General features: G+C 34.8%; 1 protein-coding gene across 3 annotated transcripts in view; it reads right to left on the reverse strand.

Annotated features, from left to right (window-relative positions):
• Window positions 1-21,847, reverse strand: part of CEP350 (centrosomal protein 350) — a 136,127-nt gene that overhangs the window by 96,603 nt on the left and 17,677 nt on the right. For all 3 annotated transcript variants that reach the window (XM_082465045.1, XM_082465044.1, XM_082465043.1), the window contains exons 4-11: window positions 20,845-20,959; window positions 19,840-19,999; window positions 16,606-17,228; window positions 12,434-12,547; window positions 9,181-9,294; window positions 4,803-4,949; window positions 2,570-3,225; window positions 1,678-1,799 (exon numbers count right to left, since the gene is read on the reverse strand). In XM_082465045.1, coding sequence (XP_082321171.1) covers window positions 1,678-1,799; window positions 2,570-3,225; window positions 4,803-4,949; window positions 9,181-9,294; window positions 12,434-12,547; window positions 16,606-17,228; window positions 19,840-19,999; window positions 20,845-20,959 — 2,051 coding nt within the window. The remainder of the gene's footprint in view (window positions 1-1,677; window positions 1,800-2,569; window positions 3,226-4,802; window positions 4,950-9,180; window positions 9,295-12,433; window positions 12,548-16,605; window positions 17,229-19,839; window positions 20,000-20,844; window positions 20,960-21,847) is intronic.

Here is a 21,847-nt window from a genome sequence, read left to right on the forward strand (position 1 = left end):
TTATCAAATCTGTAGATGACAGAAAGTTAGGAGGCATGGCTAACCCAACAAATTATCGAATTATGATTCAAAGTTATTCAGACAGGCTGCAACCTTAGACCAAACTAGTATGAATAAATATGAAGTCCTACCAATTAAGTTAAAAAAAAATCATCTGGAGGAGGGTAACCAGGGTGATAAGGGAAATGAAAGGCATGTAATACAAGGTTTGGTTGAAGGTTATGTGGTAGCAGTCTTGTATATTGAATGACTGCTATGAAAGTAGAATAAAGGAAGACTAGTGAATAGATTCTATATCACAAAATATAGACTATTACAAATGCAAGGTGTGAGGTTATTAGTGCCCAAATTAAGCTGGTAGTAACAGAAATACAAAAGAAGTTATAAATAAAAAGGTACTGCTGAGTAAAAACCCAAGATCTTTAAATTCAAGTATTTAGAATGACAATTTTGTGGCAGGCTCTATGTTGATGGTAGAGGAATAGCAGTACACAAAAATGGAAAGATTTAATCCAGTTATGACCTAATCCTTACTCTTCAGTTTCAGATCTAGCAGGGATGAGAGACGAATAAACAGCTAAACACGATGTCGTTAAGTACTAATATAAAGATATATAAAGTTCAATAGGGTATAGATAGGGAACAATGAACTCTGATAGCCAAGGAAATTGACTTTTGAGCTAGATCTTCAAGGTCTTCAAGGTCAGATAGGTAATTTGGAGTCTTCCAGGTAGCTAATGCAGAATGATGGAACATGAAGGGCAAGGAAAAGAAATGCTGTGCTTTTAAGCATAAACTAACTGAGAGAACTCAAAGAATTACAAGGATTACATAAAATGATATAGGCAAAGTACTCAGATCAGAGCCTGAAACGTAACAAACTATAAATGTTAGCTATTTTTATCAATATTATTATTCTCTTGCGAGGTGAGGGGGTCAGCAAGGGGGCGAGAGGATCAAATGTATTAACCCAAAACTGGTTAAGTGACTTGATTTTTATTCCCGAAACGGTTATTTCAAAGTATAACTTATAACCATGTAATCTGAAAATCATCTTAACTTTCATGGACAAATAGTTTTTTGTTATTTTTTTCTTTTTACTTTACTGCACACTTTACAGCAAAAAAAAATTTTTTTTCTTAATTTAAGGTAAAATAGCCCTCATTCACCAATCTGAATTCAAATCAAATCCCTTTTTAGTCCTCGTCTGTGTGTTCATATGCATATCCAAATATAGTTTTTGAGAGGTAAGGTATGTTGATATAAGAGTCATATGAAGAAATTTTGAATAGTTATGGATACAGAAATGCCTTTTAAAAAATATTCAACACAAATACTTAAAAATATTAATTTCACTGTGATTCATTTATCCGACAAACATTTATCTGTGTTTACGTCAGAGAAGGCAAGAGTGCTTCCAACTGCAGGTGATCCCCAGAAGGAACTGATATTTACACCAGATATTAAAGAACAGGCAAGAGTTGAACAATAGAATAGAGCATGCAGTAAGTATAGATGTATACCATGCTTAAGTATCCATCAGAAGATACTAACCAATTTCTAAATAAACCTCTTCTTCACAAGAAGGTCAATCAATAAAATTCACTGAGCATAGACCACTATACTAATATCGTGGAAAGAAAGAACCTTAACCATCTTTCATTCCCCCCTTTTTACCTTGCAAGAGGCTGTGGAGGTTCTGACAGAGACATGTCACTACTGGAAGATGCACTTGGGGGACGTTCCTGCACTTTATTCTCTTTGTCAGATTCTCCAGATGGCTGATACCCTGGTCTGGTCTAAGAAAAAAGGACATCAAAGTTATCTGACTCACATCATAAAGATATATTCAAGGAGCACATAAGATAAATATTAAGTTGCTTCAACTTTACGAAGATCACGAAATGCAGGAGCTTTTTTCTCTCAAATAAAACCAATTCAAATTTAGTTTGTCTTAAAAGCAGCCATTACAGTTAACAGCAAAATTACACCTGAAATCCAACAAAGGCACCTAACACACTGCATAATTCGGAGGAAATAATACTCTTTCTAAACCTCAGTTTTTTCACCTAATAAGTGGAAATACTAGTAGTACCTACCCTTCTCAGGGTTGTGAGAATTTACTGAAACTTAAGCCTGTAAAACATTTAAAACAGTATGTGGTATATGGTACAGACTCAAATGTTATTCTTATCCTTAAAAACAATAGCAATAGTCATAAAATTAGCCCACTAAAGTAGGATATTCTCTAATTTCAACACAGATAACAAAACTAGGCTTTTCACTATTAATACAGTCTAACTTTGCTCAGTAATACAGTAAAAACTAGGCAAGGATATAACAGCAGTGATGAGACAGATCAGTAACAATCACTCTAGGAAACTAACTGAGCACTTATTTTCAATCGTATTTATCTAGAATAAACTTCATGAAAGGCCATCATTATTATAAATACTGTCTGAGCATATGTCTGAATATTAGGAATGGTGAGTAATTTTTAAATAGTATAGCAAGTAAGTTTTTCCTAACTGTGAATTACTTCCCTTTGTATTTCTGTCACTACTATTACCTGTGTTTCCTGCATATGTTGATGAGTTGGCTCTTCAAGCAATGACTTTTCTAGAAGCAATTTGGAGTAAGTTTCCTGCAGTCGCCTATTTGCTGATGGCTCAGAAGGAGGCACATTTTTCACTTTAGTAAAGGCTTCTTTCTGTTTCCGGTAGAGCTCCTGTAATCGTTTGTTCTTCTGTTCCGTGGCCTCCTTTTGAGCCTTCTTCTCCTCATTTTGCTTCCTCTTCCTTTCCTCCTGCTGTCTAACAATGTACTGTCGTACCTCATCTGTATCATAGTGACGCTTTTTGGAAATAACAGGGGGATCTTCATTAGCTGTTATTTTGTCAGGTTTTCTTTTTATTGGGCTATGACTCCTAGGAGCTTGTATTGATGCTGATGGCTTCTGATTCTGTAACTCTCCTGTCTCTTGCCTTGCAGCCTGAGCTGCTGAATCCAGCTGTAGGTCATCAAGAATTCCACGAATTTCAACAGGTAAAAAGTCCTTATTTAAGGCAGCATTTTCCTCCTGTTTATTATCTGGAAGAGATGGAACTAATTTCTTTACATTATTTTCTGACCGAGCTCTACTTCTTGAACGTTCTGAGTTTCGTGGAAGATGTCTATGTGAAACATCCAATCTGGGATCCGATTCTGCTCTTCCAATATGACCGCCTACAAAGTATGAACTGTTAGTGATGTATTAAAATTCTATATTCATTCCTAAGATTTATCACACTAAGGAGAAAATTAGGAATTTCGCTGTATCTTAAACTCAAATTCAAATATCCTATAAAGTCTCCTAAGGAATATCTTAGAAGGAAAGAAAAACAGTAAGAGAAGAATTTCAATACTCTTAGAAACTATACTTCCTCAGCATTTTTAAAAAGTGCATCTTTTGGGCTTCCCTGGTGGTGCAGTGGTTGAGAATCTGCCTGCCAATGCAGGGGACACGGGTTCGAGCCCTGGTCTGGGAATATCCCACATGCTGCAGAGCAGCTAGGCCCGTGAGCCACAACTACTGAGCCTGCGCGTCTGGAGGCTGTGCTCCGCAACAAGAGAGGCCGCAATAGTGAGAGGCTCGTTCACTGCGATGAAGAGTGGCCCCCGCTTGCCGCAACTAGAGAAAGCCCTCACACAGAAACGAAGACCCAACACGGCCAAGAATAAATAAATAAATAATTAATTTTTTTAAAAAATAGCCTTTTAAAAAAAAAGTGCATCTTTTAATATTTCTGAAATAAGGACGTATCTTGCTGTTGATATGAATATTTAACTATATGAATAATTACTATTTCTCTCCCATATGCATATTTAATGTTACTATTTCTCTCCCTCGCCAAACCCTCAAATAGTTGTTAAAAAACTGACAATGTTATAGGCTGCCACAACTCTCCAATGAATAATAGAAAAAATTAAATATATAGAAAAACAATCATTTTATCATCTAAATGTTTGTTGATGTGGCTTAATTTTAGGCTAAGGACGGTGTGAGTTTATTTATAAGCTAGATGAAAGTGAAGAGGAACAAACACAAAATATATATTGACTTCTATATACCAAATTGCATCTCTTACTGAATCCATTCCAGAAGCTCAAATTCAGGCAAATTTTTGCCATTGAAAAGGAAAGCGGGTTTGTAGGTATTTATATTTCATTTCCCAAAATTAGTGTTCGTTAGTGAAAAAGTAACTGGTTATTTCAAATGGCACTCAAGATGTTTCAAAAAGAAAACAGCAATGGACTTGAGGGTCAAACTAAAGACCTGTGGATCTAGATCAAATTTTGTCACCCACTGACTGTATACCCTTGAGAAAACTCACTTCTCTCTCAGGGCCTGTTTCCTAATCTGTCAAACAACAACAAAAAAATCCAACCTTGTAAATGTCTACTTGTGTTTATGTCTGTGGAGATAAGACAGATTGGACTTGATTCTCTAAAGGTCCCTAAAGGTCTAACAAGATTTGATTACATGATGCTTTGCTATTTATTCATAATGACAGCTAAATGTAATTAATATAACACAAACAGAATTCTTAATAAAGATCATCATAACATCTATATATGGAAATTATCCACAGACAAGCCTAATTTCTTCTTTTTTGAGCTACATTCACAATTATAATGCAAAGTCTTAAGAGCATTCTTAAGAGTATTTTCACCTCTCAAAGTACTTACACAAGCAACTTTTAATTGCTTTGCTCAACAATTTTAATGGTTGAGTAATTTAATTTACTAATTTAATTACTCACCAGATTTAGTAGTTCTTTCTCTTCCACTTCTGTCACTTGATGCTATTCTTCGCTCTTTTTGCTCTATTCTAGGTGCAGGTCCCAGAATTTTCTTCACTAATTTTTGTCCATCTCGCCAAGAAGATGTACTTATCAGATGACTGCTACCTAAAAAAAAAAACAAAAACAAAAAAAAAACCAAATATATATATATTGGATTGAATTTCCAACTTAAATTTTAGCTCTCAGAAGTACATCTTAAAAAATCTCCAAACAATAAATGCTGGAGAGGGTGTGGAGAAAAGGGAACCCTCTTGCACTGTTGGTGGGAATGTAAATTGATATAGCCACTGTGGAGAACAGTATGGAGGTTCCTTAAAAAACTAAAAATAGAACTATCATACGACACAGCAATCCCACTACTGGGCATATATCCTGAGAAAACCATAATTCGAAAAGAGTCATGTACCACAATGTTCATTGCAGCTCTATTTACAACAGCCAGGACATGGAAGCAACCTAAGTGTCCATCGACAGATGAATGGATAAAGAAGACATGTCACATATATACAATGGAATATTACTCAGCCATAAAAAGAAATGAAACTGAATTATTTATAGTGAGGTAGATGGACCTAAAGTCTGTTATACAGAGTGAAGTAAGTCAGAAAGAGAAAAACAAACACCATACGCTAACACATAAATATGGAATCTAAAAAAAAAAATGGTTCTGATGAACCTAGGGGCAGGACGGAAATAAAGACACAGATGTAGAGAATGGACTTGAGGACATGGGGCCGGGCGGGAAGCTGGGACGAAGTGAGAGAGTAGCACTGACATATATACACTACCAAATGTAAAACAGATAGCTAGTGGAAGCAGATGTATAGCACAAGGAGATCAGCTCGGTGCTTTGTGACCACCTAGAGGGGTGGGATAGGGGAGGTTCAAGAGGGAGGTGATATGGGGATATATCTATACATATAGCTGACTCACTTTGTTATACAGCAGAAACTAACACAGCACTGTAAAGCAATTATACTCCAATAAAGATGTAAAAAAAAAAAAAAGTACATCTTACTCAACCATACACATATTTGTAATTAATCTTTTGCTTATCTTACACCAAAGTCAAAAGGTTTACAATCTAATTTTATTTTTAAACTTAAGTCCCCAAAATTAATGAACAGTTTGTTTAAATCTTGACTTACCCACACACCTCAAATACTAAGTATAAAATGCTTTGAAAGTTAAGTACCAAATACTAATGATTTCTGAAACCTCAAGAACCAGGGCACTGAACAATTTGGCACAGAACAATAATATGTCTTAACTATAATAAGTGTTTGGTTTACCAAAACTAGCACAGTACCTGACACATAGTAAAATGTATGTCTGCTGAATGAACAAATGACTTAAGCTAAGCATAGAAAAAAAATTTAAGGAAACATATAACAAATAGTTAACAGTGATTACCTTTGAAGGGGATGGTATTACAGGGAATTTCACATATTTTACAGATATATAACAAAACTACATACTATTTTTTAATGCATAAAACAATGACATTCAAAAAGCAAATATCATCAACACTTTAAATTGCCCTCATTATAAAACTTCATAAAAATAAAAGTATATTTCAATAAATACAGCTGTTTACCAAGAGAAAAAATTTTCATTTATTAGCTTCAGATTGTAAAAAAATTAACATTAGACCATTATTTCAAAACAGACGGTAACATAAAAACCAAAAAATGCCGTGAAAGACCATTTACAAAATAGAAACCATTTTAAAAAACTGAAATAAATACGTAAAAGTGTTTAAATGCAAAGCAATATAAGAAATGTAATGGAAATGAAAATAATGAAGTAGCACTTTAAACCTAATTAAATTAGAAGAAAATACTTTTATATTCATAGCCAAAGCTGGTAAAATTACAATAAAAATCACTCTTATAAAAATCATACTTATACCATGCTTGTTGAAATATCAATGGATATAGTTTCTCTAAAAAAAAGAAAAAATAGTATTATATGTCAAAGTGCTCATTTTCCTTGATCAAATAATCCAAGTAATAGAAATGTATCCAAAAGAAAGAAAAAAAAATAAATGAAAATGTTCACTGTATAATTTTTTATAATATCAGAAGTAACCTAAACATTGAATGGTAGATAGTTGAACTATGTTTCTACTAGAAGGAGTACTGTGTGGCCACTTCAAATTACAATTTCTATAAGAAATAACAGAAATGTTCTTGTCGTAAGATGCTAAGAGAAAAAGATAAAATTTTATGGATACAACAGCTACAATCACCTACTACTGATCTTTAAATTACTGTAAGGAAATACACAAAATAATACTAGTACTTTGTTTAAGTAAGGGCAGTGGTTTTTAATCTGTCGTCTTCTATTTTCCAAGCTTTCTGTGATACTATTTTATTGATTTATAATTTTAAAAAAATACCACCCCCTCCCGCCCCCGCACAGAAATGCTGCGGAGTGTACAACTTGAGACATTCTGTAGGACGCCTGACAAAGTGTAGCCTTTTATCTTGTTTCAGGATGCATATTTATTACAAGTGCTCTGGTTAAATATTGAAAAGTTATATGCTGCAGTTTAGCATTTCGCCTTTGTAATTTACAGAAAGTATTGCAGAAAATAAACTTTTGTTTCATTTTGCAAAAAAAAAAAGAAACTTTATGTTCTTAAGCAAAATGAGAGAGCAGGCTTCTCTTCAATTTCAGCTTAATTTTCTGAATCAGGAGCAAGCAACCACGAATATACTGGGTAGCTATTTATAAATGTTGGCTTCCAAATATGCTGGGTGGTTATTTCTGAATTCTGGCTTTCTGGAATAGTCTCATGCAGTCATTGGTAGAAAAAGAGGACTTTCACTATAGATAAACTCCTAATACAGCTTTAATACAGTTTAATGACTCTCTGTCTTGGTCACTGCCACAGTACACACATGGGAATTAGCCCACCACAAAACTGGATAAATACAATCCAAGATCAGTATTTGTAAGTTATAGTGGTCCCAGTGCTTCACTTCAAACTATGCCCCTGACAACTAATATCACATGAAAAATACTTTGTTATATTTTTTTAATGTAAGAATTAGTGTAGTTTACATTCAGATAATTCATGTTCCTATAAAATTTTATTTTTTTATTTGTATACAGCCAGGGTCATTCTTGTATGACATCTACAGTTAACAATGGGCGTCACAAAGTAAGTTATTTGACACTCTTCTGATTAGTCTATGACCAGAAAAACAAGCACCTGGTCAGAAACCAGTGCCCCGTCACTCCTATTCCCTGTTCCCATAAGACTTCGTAAGTTCCCTATCCTACATTCATTACTCTTTACTGTAACTACATATCTACTCTTTTCCTGACAGGATTATAAGTTCCAAGAGGGCAGGGGCTATGTGCATCCTCCTCACCACTGTACTGCCTAAGCTTAGAATACCCCAGTGCCACACATATAGCAAGTGCTCAAAAATATTTGAATGAATGTCTGAATGTCTCCAAACTGAAAGTGACAAGTTCCCAACTTTCTCCACTTTCTCTTGACCCAAATTACTCATTGACTTAAATATGACATACTAAATAGCCATTTTCAATATAGCTAGAAATAACAATAATCAGTAGTAGTGGAATTACACCTAACAATTGAGTGCTTACCATGTGTCAGGTACTATATTGAGTACTTTTGGTATTAACTATTTTAGTTCTCACAACAACCTATGAGAGAAGTAACTACTGCTTTCCCATTTACATATGGGGAAACCAAAGGATACCAAAATTAACTTATTTACCAAAGGAACAAAGCTAGACATGACAGAGCCAGGTTATAAATCCCAGGCAATCTGGATCAAGCCTGAAATGTTAATCACTATGGAACTAGGGAATTCTCTTTTTCCCCCTTCTTGATTTATTCAGAGTCCAGCCTGACCACTACTAGCATGGGCTGCCAGACTTTTCTTGTGCAACATTTATTCTCTTACGAGAATGAGTGAAGGAACTTAGCTACAGTCATAAGCCATCCCTTTGTATATAAAAGTTCACTACATAAAAATCATTACCTTTAATCTGGTTAATTTCTATTAAAAATAATGATAGAAAAAAATTGGAGGGGGGCATTATTCAGCATCATGGTGAATATATGGTTTGATGAGTATACACATACATGAAGACTTATCAAACTATACATTCTAAATATGTTTAACTTACTCTATGTCAATTATACCTCAATCAAACACACATATACAAAATAATGATACATAAAATATACTGAATTTTTGCATGTGTCGAATAATGAGAACATTTATTTCCATGTAGATGCCATTTCACTAATATGTAACTTTAGGATGGGCCTGATATTGAGAAAACCGACCTGTTTTGCATTCTGGACTTGATAACTGTGCTACCTTTTGGACTTTTCGTACTGGCTTGACCACTTTCTTCTCTTTACTTTTTTCAGCAGGTTTTTCTTTCATAGAGCTATCATCTGAAAAGCAGAAACATATATAGCAAATATTATAACAATTGCTACCTACCCACTCATCCTCCCCCTCAGTATGAAAAATCTGTGTAAAGTATATGATTCAGGCAGAGAGAGAGAAACCTTCACTGATGCTATTTCTTTGACCCAAAGACTACAATGCCAAGTCCTCTTACAGCAAAGTCTAGAGATCACCGTTACTCCAATGTTAGGTTCCAATTCTTTGTTATCTTTTTCAGGAAATCCTTGAGAAATTCACCCTGCTTTCACAAACTAGAAGACGCTGCAACAGTAATACTTTCCAAGCTAGATCATAGCATTTATAGAATCTCAGAGGTGAGCACTTTCACAGACTCCTTTTCATTTAAAAATTCCTACTTAACTGAGACATTCATGACCTTCTAGCGTAAAACTTTATAAAATACTCAATATTCCTAAATTAGGCCCTTTTATGATTATGCTAGTGAAACTTGTCAAGGTATTTCACATACACACACATAAGTTACTACTCACTAATTTTTAAATTCCAACCTGGGGAAATAAACTGAACATATAAATTTGAAAATTAATCTCAATCACAGATCTGGATAAATGTACTTTAAAATACATATAGAGCTCTGCATTCTGGGCAAAGAAGAAGTAAATGTGAGTCAAAGGCCCTGAGGCAGGAGCATACTTAGTGCCTAAGAAACAGCAAGGAAGCCAGTGTGAATGAAGTGAACAAAGAGAAGAGCAGTAAGAACTAGGGTCAAGAGACATAACTGAGGGCAAGATCATGTAGGGCTTTATAGCTCATTGTAAGAACTTCAGGTTTTACTCAAGAATAAGATAAGAAATTTTTGAGCAAAGGAGTGATATGACCTAAATTAAATTTTAACAAGGTTACTCTCACAGCTGCGATGAAAACAGACCCATTAGAAGAAGGGCAGAAGCAGGGTAACCAGTTAGAAAGCTACTGCGGTAATCCAACCAAGAGACTGATGGTGGAGGGCTTAGACCTAGGTGGTAGCAGAAAGTGGTTATATTTCAGACAATGTTAGATATAAGGTGTGAGAGAAACAGAGTGATCAAGGATGACTCAAGATTTGGGACCTGAACAATTAGAAAGATAAGATTAACTAAAATGGAGAGACTACCACAGGAATAAGTTTAAGGGGTGTACTATGACCCCATTTAGTTAGTTACCTAGCTCCATTTTTGGATATATTAAGCTTAAGAAATCTATTATGCATCCAGGGGAAGGTGCAGATTTAGCAGCTGGATATCAATCTGAGTTCAGAGAAGTCTGGCCAGAGACATAAATTTGGGAATCATCAGCAACAGAGCATATTTAAAGTCCTGAGACTAGATGAGCTTGCCTAGTTTGTATATAGATAAACAAAAAATTTAAAAAACAAAAAAGGAAAAAGAAAGGGGTGGAGGTTAAAAGAAGAGAAAAGAAAAAGAAAAAAAGAAAAGAAAAAGAAAGAAAAGAGAAGCACAGATCCAAGCACTGAGACCAGGACCTGCTGATGTTCAGAGATCAGAGAGTCGATTAGGAAAAAAACAACTAAAAAGGAGCAGCTAGACTTAGGAGGAAAACTAAACACTTATGGTATCCTAGACAGATGCCAAGTGAAGAACTTCAAGGAAGAAGTGATCAGTGATGTCCAGTGATGCTGAGAGATCAAGTAGGATGACAAATGAGAATTAAACATTGGATTTAGCAATGTGGAAGTGTGGAAGTCACTGATGATCTTGATAACAGCAGTCCACAGACATGTAGGAGCAAAAACCTAACAGAAGGTTTCAAGAGTAAAACAGAGGAGAAAAATTGGAGACAATGAAGATAAGGCAACTTTCTGAAGTTTTGCTGTAAGTAAAAGAAGAGAAACAAGGTAGTTGCTAAAAAGAGTAGGGCCAAAAGAGGGGTTCTTTTATGATGGTTGAGATAACAGCATGTTATCAAACAGTATGTTGATGGGCATGACCTCGTACAGAGGGAAAACTTGATGATGCAAAAGAAAGAAAACAAGGCTGAAGTAATGTCCTTCAATACACAAGATCAAATGGAATATAAAACACAAGTAGATGGGTTTGTTTAAGATAGGAGCCCAGGCAGAGTTCACCCACCATATCAAAAGAGAAGGCAGACTATAATACGCAGACCTCTCTAAGAGTTTTTTGACATACATCATTCCACTAGTCTATAATGATACTGTTCTATGATGTATATAGTTATTATTCCTATTTTACAGATGAGAAAACCAAGGAAGAGAGGTTATGTAACACAGATAGTATAAATAGCTAATATGTGGCAGAGCCAGAATTTGAACCCTTGTAAACTGATTCCAAAATCTTTGCTCTTAACTATTATATTTCCTTTCCACATGGGAAAAAATTTCTGAAAATAGTGTTCCAACAGTAACAGTAGGAAAATTGGACTGGACACTGTTAATGCCACAATATTTATTAGCAAAATCTCCACTGGGGCTTACTAGAAAAATCTCAGGCTTTAGAGTCAGACAGACTTGGTTTTGAACCTTGGCTTCGATTCTTAACTTTATGCAACCTCGGGAAAATTACTCTTTGGGCCTACATTTCCTCAACTGTAAAACATTCAGAAGACTAAGTACCCAGTAGCATCTTGCCCAGAATCATACAAGGTGTTCAACAGTAGTAACATTATGAGTATGACCTTCCTATTTCCCTCTTCCAATCTTCCATAAGTTCCTCCTTCCATCCTCTATCATTATTCCCTTCCTATAATGTTCATTTCTCTTCCTGCATTTTGCCTTCATGTTAGTTATCTTATCTGCTGCCTGCCAAATTACTGACCATTTCAAAGATCTCAGAGGTCTAGTAGAAGTAAACTTCAACTAGACTCTACTATGTTTTCTTCAAATCAGACAAGTCCAACTCAGAAAGACCCTTAGTTTAAAAATAGCCTAGTTTCTGCCTCATCAGCTATGTATGCTAATTTTAACCCTGGAGCAGAGCCCAGAGGCTAGAAGAGCCTTACAACTGACACCATCACTACTTTAGTATACCATGCAGTTAGAAAAGGGAAATATCTTTAGTTTGGTGACAATTTTATGTTTAAGTATTGCACGTTAGACAGTATGCATGATAAAACACTCAAAACCTAGGAACACTCTACACTCACCTGCAAAGTGAAGTGCTAAGTCACGATACAGTTCTCTACTCATGTTTTGAAACTCAGCCTCCTGCCACACTTTCCCATCAGGTGTTCGAATCTTGGTCTCTGAAGGATTGAAGCCTAATATATAACCAACAATACAGAACATTCTTATTAAAGTTGCATTAAAAGTTTTGTTTGTTATATTCTTTTATAAGTGAGATAAAATTAATAAACTATAAAATTCACTCTTTTAAAGTGTACAACTCCCTGGTTTTTAGGATATTCAGAAAGTTATACAACTATCACCACTATCTAATTCCAGAGCATTTCATCACCCTGAAAAGTAACCCTGTGCCCATTAGCAGTCACTCCTCACACCATTCCCTCTATTCCCCGGCAACTACTAATCTATTTTCTATCTTTATGGATTTGCTTGTTCCGGACATTTCATAAAAATAGAATCACACAATATGTAGCCTTTTGTGTCTGGCTTCTTTCACTTAGCATTTTGTTTTCAAAGCTCATCCACCTTATAACACATATAGAAGCTTTATTTCTTTTATTATTGAATGATATTCCATTGTACAGATATACCAACATTTGCTTATCCATTCATCAGCTGATGAACATTTGGGTTGTTTCTACTTTTTGGCTATTATGAATAATGTCGCCATAAACATTCATGCACGTGTGTGTGTGTGTGTGTGTGTGTATATATGTTTTCAATTCCCTTGGGTATTATACCTAGGAGTGGAATTTCTGGGTCATATGGTAACTCTATGTTGAACTTTTTGAGAAACTGCCAAACTGCTTTCTAAAGCAGCTGCACCATTTTACATTCTCACTAGCAATGTATGAGGGTTCCAATTTCTCCATATCCTCACCAACACTTGTTATTGTCTGTCTTTTTTATTATAGCCACCCTAGTAGGTGTGAAATGGTATCTCACCGTGGTTTTGATTTTTGTAACCCTAATAACTAATGATGTTGAAAAGATTTATAAGCTTTTAAAAGAGGAATGCATCATTAGCTACCACATAATATGTTAACAAATACTGTTTGGAAGAAGTAAGCTTCAGTGAGACAAAGCAATATACATTTGTTCAAAAAGACTAGAAATGGAGATGTACTAAATTAAATGATAAATGGCAATCATAAATTATGGATATCAGAGCTACAAACTACCCTTCTTAAGACTAAAAGAGAGACAACGCTACTCATTCTTCTTTTTTTTGAATACAGGCATTAATTGCTATCATCTGTCTGATTTTGCCTATGGCTGAACAAATGGACAAGCTGCTATCTACATAGGCAAAATGCAACCAAAGTATGGAAAACAGTTCTTTAAAACATACCTGCTCAATTTCTCAACAAACATTACACATGTGCTATTTCCTAGAAATTATCATTCTAATTTCCTACTTCAAATTTATCACTACTCTTTTAAGAAACATACAGAACTTAGAATGTTATTTTGCAAAAAAAATAATAATAATAAAGTATCAAATGTGGATGATAACCAGAGTAGTAAAAAGATTTATATTTTCAAATGGGCTCCACTTACCAAAGAATCGCCATTAAATATTTTGTAAAGTTAAATCAATATAAAGAATGGAGTCAAAAATTGGTAAAAGTACTTTAGAAGTGTTAGATAAAATGTACTGGTAAACTAATTACATGTCTAATAAAAAATAATCTATTCAGCTCTTAGGAACAACAGCATAAGCTTTATTTTACCTGACATTTGTAGCATTGGGCACACACAATTATGCCTATAGCTATATAAGGAAAATGTTTATAAACATAGTGTTCAGTCTATTGCAAACCACAGTTTGTAACAAGAAAGTGTGGCAATTCCTTGTAAAGCTACCTCCCTCCCAACATTTCTCACCCTCATTCCATCTCTACATTCAACTCTATCATTTTTTTCTTCTCTCCTCTTTAGGAAACATTTATTTCTATGGGAGCCTTTCTTTATATTTGATCTTTACTAACAAGTTAACTTTAAGAAGCTTTCAATATCTACATCAGTTTCTCTTTCTGTTCCCCAGTTTTCATTTTCATTCTCTTTGTGCACATTTTTTCTTACTAGTTGAATTTACTGAATAGAATAAAAAATATACTGTGCATTTACTTGTGTCCAAGACACTGTACTAAGCTCTAAATAAAATACAGATGACCAAAACAGGCTCTTAACATTCTTGGGCATTTAAACCAGAAAGAAAAAGATATGCAAACCACTAAGTATAAGGAAGAATCACATAAACACCACTGTGTTCACTACTTCAAACTTTAAACATACACACACAAAAATGTAAAAACAAAGTTTAGAAGGGGTTTCATATGCTAACAACTGTATAAAAAGAGAAAGAAAACACACACACACACCCTCTCTCTCTCATTTGTATATGAGAAAATTATCTCTGGAATGATACACAAATTGTTAACACAAGTAACCTCCAGAAAGGGGACCAGGTGGTTGGAGCACCAGAGTGATAGAGCTTTTCAATGTACATCCTTTTCATCTTTTGAATTGTGAACCAAGTGAATTTATTATGTATTTGAACAAGTGAAATTAAAATGTCACTTTAGAACACAGTATATTAAGAGGGTTTTAATTTACACTGACAAAAAGTTGGCAGAAAACCAGTTCTACACCGCTGGAAAAAATAAATCCATTGCTCAGGACACCGGAAACCATATTCTGTTACAATTTCTGAAATGTATACTACATTTCATTAGTTAGCCTCCCAAAAGTTGTATTCATGATATATTTTAATATGAAAATTAACATGTTAAAAATTAGTAAGTAAAAGGAATACACGAAATCCAGTCACCACTCAAAGGAAGTTATCCTTAAGATTTTCACTCTGGTTATTTAAGGTTGTTTTCTTTTTTAACTTTTAGATCTTTATAAATTATTAAATAAAATATAGATTCAAATCAACCATCTTGACTTTGCCTTAGTGGAATAACTTTTGGAATTTCAGAACTTTGACTTCTAGAATGAACAAACCTTAAAGGTACAATCTGTATTTAATGGGTCTGATATAAGTATAGCCAAAGTTTTGGATAATCACTATCTCAGAACCAACAAGAACATTCTGACCCCACCATTTGCTATCTGCGCTGTCAACAGTGTGGACAATTATTACTACATGGCACACAAACTACTAGAAGGATAAGAAAGAATTTTACTCAGGGAACTACCCATAATTTTATCACAAATTATGTAGAATAAAATGCTAATTATCTATCTTTTATCTAATTCACAATGAATAGCACTAGCAAAGCATAATAAACAACACAAAAAACTGTTAATTGCTCAAACTTTAGATAGTTAAATTTGTTCTGTTAAAATTAACAGAAGAAACAAATCTTGGCTATATTTTGATCTTCATACATTTATCCAAACTAAAAACTGAACTTGAAAAAATATCCACAAAAGAAAGGCCAGAATGGCAGGAATTTTAAGACAAAAGTCTAACACAGAGTAACCTCATCAATGAATCAACTCTTTATTAAAAATTTTATATGGGTGACCCTGTGAAAATAGTTTCAGGAATAAAAAAATGCAAACTCCTAAAAACCACCATACACAAAAACTTGAGTTGGGCCAAAAACAGAAATTCTCTCTGAAAAGCATCTTCTCAGTGGAAATCTGATTTAAATATTGTTTTCTTAAACATGGAGAAAACCCCTGTCAAAATTTGAAGGTTAAGGTAACAACAGGGTCCAAATGTCAGTGCCAAAATATTCTGTAACCAAGTATTAACTGGCACTGACTGAATTATCTTTCAAACATTACTTTTGAAAGAATTTCTAATAACAATCCAAATACAATGGCAGAATAAGAGCAATATTCTTTCAGTTCTCTGAAAGTTGTACTAATTTTTATTTTCTCTTTTGTTCAACTTATTAATTGTTCATATGGTGGTTCTCAAACTATAAGGACCTCGAGGGACTTGTTAAAAATTCCAATTCTGGACCCCATCTCCAGAAATTCTGATTTAGATCCAGTGTAGGATCCAGGAATCTGCATTTTTAGCATGCATCCTGAATTAATTTTTTAATGCATTAGATTTGAGAATCACACCCTGTTCTAAAGATGGTCCTCTCTACTCAAATACATCCAAGGGAGAAAGGGAGACAAGGAGGCAGGAAGACAGAAAAAGACACAAAGACTGATTACAAACCTTTATATGTTGGAGCAGGTGGTGCTGTTGCCACTTTCCTGACCTTTGCTGTCACTGAGCTATCAACATTAACAACCATTACTGGATGGTCAATATGACCCAGATTCTGGCCCTGGTCATTTGTTTCTTCTGAGTGTTCCCACTGTTTCCTGATCCGCTCCTTGAGTTTTTCCAATTTAACATCATGTTGTCGCCGCTTTAGGATATCTAATCTTTGGGAATTACAGGTACTAGTAGAAGATGGAGAAGAATCAGTTAACCGTAACACTTTTGAATCAACATCACGGCCCATGTAACATACAGAAGCCTTCAAAGTGTTCTCATTTCCTTTTGCTCTATTAGGCTTTTCTTCATCACTTCTCATAGGAGCTGCCATCTTAATCAAACATTCAGAATTCTGCAATGCATCAATTGTTGGTCGATCATTTAAAAATCTAACAACTGTATCATTGACGACAGATGATTGGGAGCTCTCAAAATCACAGCAATGTATATTCCGATCTTCCTGATTGTATATCATCCGGTTCCCACTCTCAGGCTTCTCTTCATTAACATCCACACAATATATATGCTTTGACTCTAAATGGCTGGGACTTATGTTGGACGGTGTACCATGGACTTCCCTGTTATTAAAAAATAATTAGCGTTGAATAAAGAGTACAAAAACCAGTCATACAAACTGAATAGAGAACTCTAAGCTAAACATTAGAGACCTCAAAAACCTAGAAGTTCCAGTAAGTTAAAAAAAACAAAATAACCATTACTACTATTAAAATTCAATGCTCAATGCCTCCTGTGTATCAAAGTTTAGATTATGGCAAATAATCTAAATCATAATCTGCATATTATAAAATAAGAAATATGCAAAAGAGGCATAGAGAGATTTCCTTAAGAACCCCAGAAAACAGGATTACAATTTGACTTTGCATATTCACTGGACACTATTACCAAAATGTACATTTTACTTCTCCATGAAATCTTAAGAACTAGGAAAAAAAAGTTCTCAAATTCTGACATTTCATATGTATAACTTCTAAATAATGTACCAAATTAGCAAATAGATTGGGAGTAAAAATAAAGTGGAAGTACAGTAAATATTTTCCTCCAAATAAATGTGGTTAGTAAAGTTCAACCTCTCTGAAACACAGACAACTTTTCTGGCAGCTTCAAATTATGTAAAGCATATCTAGAAACACCAGAATAAGCAAAGAAGACTGGACACAGCCAAAGTACATATCACAAAGTCCACATGTTCTCTACTCATAAAAACACTAGCAAAAGTATTCCTTCACAAACTATTTTTATTTTACATATCATTCTAATAAGTTATATTTTAGGAACAGAGCAGTTAACTAAAAGGGAGGTTAATGAAGACAAGCCTCAGCAGTAGGAAGATACATGAAAAACTACCCAACAGGGACTTCCTTGGTGGCGCAGCAGTTAAGAATCTGTCTGCCAATGCAGGGGACACGGGTTCGATCCATGGTCTGGGAAGATCCCACATGCCGCGGAGCAACTAAGCCCATGCACCACAGCTACTGAGCCTACACTCTAGAGCCCGTGAGCCACAACTACTGAGCCTGCGTGCCACAACTACTGAAGCCCGCACGCCCTGGAGCCCGCACACAGCAACTACTGAGCCCGCGAGCCACAACTACTGAGCCCATGCTTCGCAACTACTGAAGCCCACACCCTCTAGGGCCTGGATGCTGCAACTACTGAGACCTGCACGCCTAGAGCCCGTGCTCCGCAACAAGAGAAGGCACCGCAATGAGAAGCCTGTGCACCTCAATGAAGAGTAGTCCCTGCTCACCACAACTAGAAAAAGCCCGTGCGCAGCAACGAAGACCCAACACAGCCAAAAAATAAATAAATAAATTTTTTTTTTTAAAAGAAAAGAAAAAGAGAAACTACCCAACAAAGTTATAAAAGCAGATAAACAACCATCTGAACCTGCAAGGTCTGAAACAGTAGCATTTACCACATGTGGCAACTGAGCACTTGAATGTGGTTAGTCCAAACTGAGATGTGCTATAATGTAAATTACATACCAGATTTAAAAGATTTAAAACAAAAAAGAATGCAAAACATCTTTGTGTGTGTGTATGTGACTACTAAAAATCTTTTAATTACATATGTGTGGTTCACATTAACGGTTCCATTGTAAGTACTGATCTAAATGTTTCATGTATAGGCATAAAACTCTAAATGCCACAAAAATTCTTAGAGTCATGACTCTATTACAGCATAATATGGTAATTTTGTATCTATCGTGAGTGCACGAGTGTGTGCATTTTTCTAAGGAGATAGTCCACAGCTTTCATCAGATTCTCACTGGGGTCCATGACCCAAAAAACATTAGACCCTGTTCTGAATGGCTGACTATTAAACAAGATGGGGGCTGAGAACTGGGTTCTGTAGCTTCTCTCTGTAGAGATCAAGACTAAATTCAATTATTTTCACTATCTTGACCAGACTGCAACAATTCACAGGTCTAAAATTAGCACATGTAGAGAATAAAATAAAGCATAAAATGGTAGGTTATCTACCATGCTTCAATCTTAAAAAGGGAAGAACTCACCAAAAAAAAAAAAAATGTAATTTCACACAGTCTTTCAATCACTCACTCATTAAATATTCACTATACAGTTCTTTCAACTTTTCTATGAATATGAAAATTTTCATAATAAAATGTTGGAAAAAATATCTACAATACTTAGTAAATGACAGGCACTAAGATAATGCTTTGAGAATAAGACAGATTTACAGTCATAGATAAACTAATGTAATGGGTAGATATGGAATCAAAATGTAATGCAACATGAAAGTGCTCTAACAGAGGAAGCACAGAGGAAGGGTTAAATAAGCTGGAGAATGAACTGGGGTAGAAACAAATCTGGCAATGTTTCATACAGAAGGTGATAAAAGAAACTGAATAATTCATTTGTAGGAAACATATTTATTACAATGGCAGTGGTCTGGAGCAAATATTACTACTTCTTCTCCCCAAATATTCCATCTGTAAAAGAACAGAAAGTCAGCATTTCATAATATAAAAGATTTTGCTTTACCTTTTTGGAAAATGAAAAAGGTAATAATACTAGATCCAGAGTGCTATGAAAAACTGAGAAAATAAACTATACTCTTACTATAAATACTACAGATTAACTCTATTTGATAATTTAAAAAAAAACAAAAAACAAAAACAAAACAAACAAACAAAAAAACACTAACCTGTAAGAAACCAAAGGTTCACGAAATTCCACACGATTAATTTTCTTTACGTTACTCTGCAGGGTGGTAGCTCTGAGAGGACTACGAGATTTCTCTTTTCGTAATTTAGAAGATTTGGAGGTTGGAGCATTAACCCAAGAATCATCCAGGTATCTACCATCTGAAGAAAAAGGAAATCTATGGGAACATATGATATAAAATACAACTGTCTCTGAATGCGGCTAGTATTTAAGAAAATAACTTAGGTATCTATTATTTCTGAAATCCCTGGTTGGATATTATATAAGTAGATGGGAAAAATTCAGGTTAAATTATTACAGTAACTCAACTTATGGAGAAAGACTATATTCTGAGCAAACAATGCAAAATAAAATTCTACATAAAAAATTCCTTTTTGTCAAAAGTTCTGACTCAAAAAAAAGAAGTATCAGATAAAACCCAACAGACTCACAGATTAATAAAAAAGAATCACAGTATCGGTGGAAAGTACTAACCTGCAGGTTTATCCCACTAATTATACAACCACAGAATTAAATATATGAAAGGTAACCAAAGAAAATATTTATACTGTGTCAATTTATGATAGGATCTCTAAGACAGATATTCCAATTTTGATTTTAAACCCCAACAAAAAAATGTAAGTCTTAAGTCAACTAAATTTCAAAGTGATATACCTGTGAATTAAAAACAAAAAAGACATTATAACCCTAAAGGCTCAAAATCAAATTCTCATTAACAACAAATGAAAACTCACTATCAAAGGCGATGCAGTGGTGCTAAGTCCCTGATCAAAAGATGGTGAAAATGTCATCTACGGTCACTGAATACAAGCCTGCTTCATAACTACTCAGTACCAAAGAAAAACAACTAAATGCTGATGAGGTATATAGTCTCTGACAAAAGAACAAGGAAATACATGGGACTATAAGAAGAAATTAAGTTGAAATAAAACATCAAAATTCATATTTAATATATTTATATCTTTGGAATTAACCTCATACATACCTTTTCTACTTATTTTTCTGGTAGCACTTGCAGAAGATTTCTTGGTATCCATGACAGAATCAAACACAGCTGTACTCGTAGGGGCTACTTCCAATTTGTTTTCAATGTGTCTCAGCTAAAGTTTAAACACCATCAAAACAAACAGGTTAATCCTGTAAATTAACCAGCTACCATCAATTTAAGTAGTTATTTAAAACTATATTGTCCAACACCTTTCTCCAAAGTAGAAAAAACTTAGGAATGCTTTATTTTAATTAAAAAAAATAGTTTTCCCATTATTTACCACTTAAGCTCTACTAACAACTGGCTCAATGCTGCCCAAATCTGGACAAGAAAATTAAAGAGTTTGTAGAACATCAAGGAGTTTCTATTTGTCCTGCTGACCTATTTTTTTTAATCGTTGAGTTTTTTAAAAGCAGTAAATTTTCTGACATTGTATGTTGTGTATCATTAAGCTACATATTTTGTGCATTTCTATATATTTTATGCATTTTACATGCAAAAATGAGGAAAAAACAATTCAGCTAGACTAAAATTTAGGACTATTCAAATAGCCACAACTTTTCTTTTTTTCTTCTTTTTTGGCTGCGTTGAATCTTCATTGCTGCGCGCGGGCTTTCTCTAGTTGCAACGAGCAGGGGCCACCCTTCACTGTGCTGCGCGGGCTTCTCACTGCAGTGGCTTCTCTTGTTGCAGAGCATGGGCTCTAGGCGCACGGGCTTCAGTAGTTGTCGCTTGCAGGCTCTAGACCGCAGGCTCAGTAGTTGTGGTGCATGGGCTTAGTTGCTCTGCAGCATGTGGGATCTTCCCAGACTAGGGCTTAAACCCGTGTCCCCTGCATTGGCAGGTGGATTCTTAACCACTGCGTCACCAGGGAAGCCCGCCACAATTTTTTATAGTTTTATATCTACAGAATAAGTTTCACAATAAGGACAAAATTCACAAGATAGAATTCAGGTTTCCATATGCTTTACAATTTAAGTCGACTTTTGATATTACCACC

Source organism: Balaenoptera physalus (genome assembly GCF_965194825.1).
Source record: "Balaenoptera physalus genome assembly, chromosome: 1".
Classification (NCBI taxonomy): Eukaryota; Metazoa; Chordata; class Mammalia; order Artiodactyla; family Balaenopteridae; genus Balaenoptera; species Balaenoptera physalus.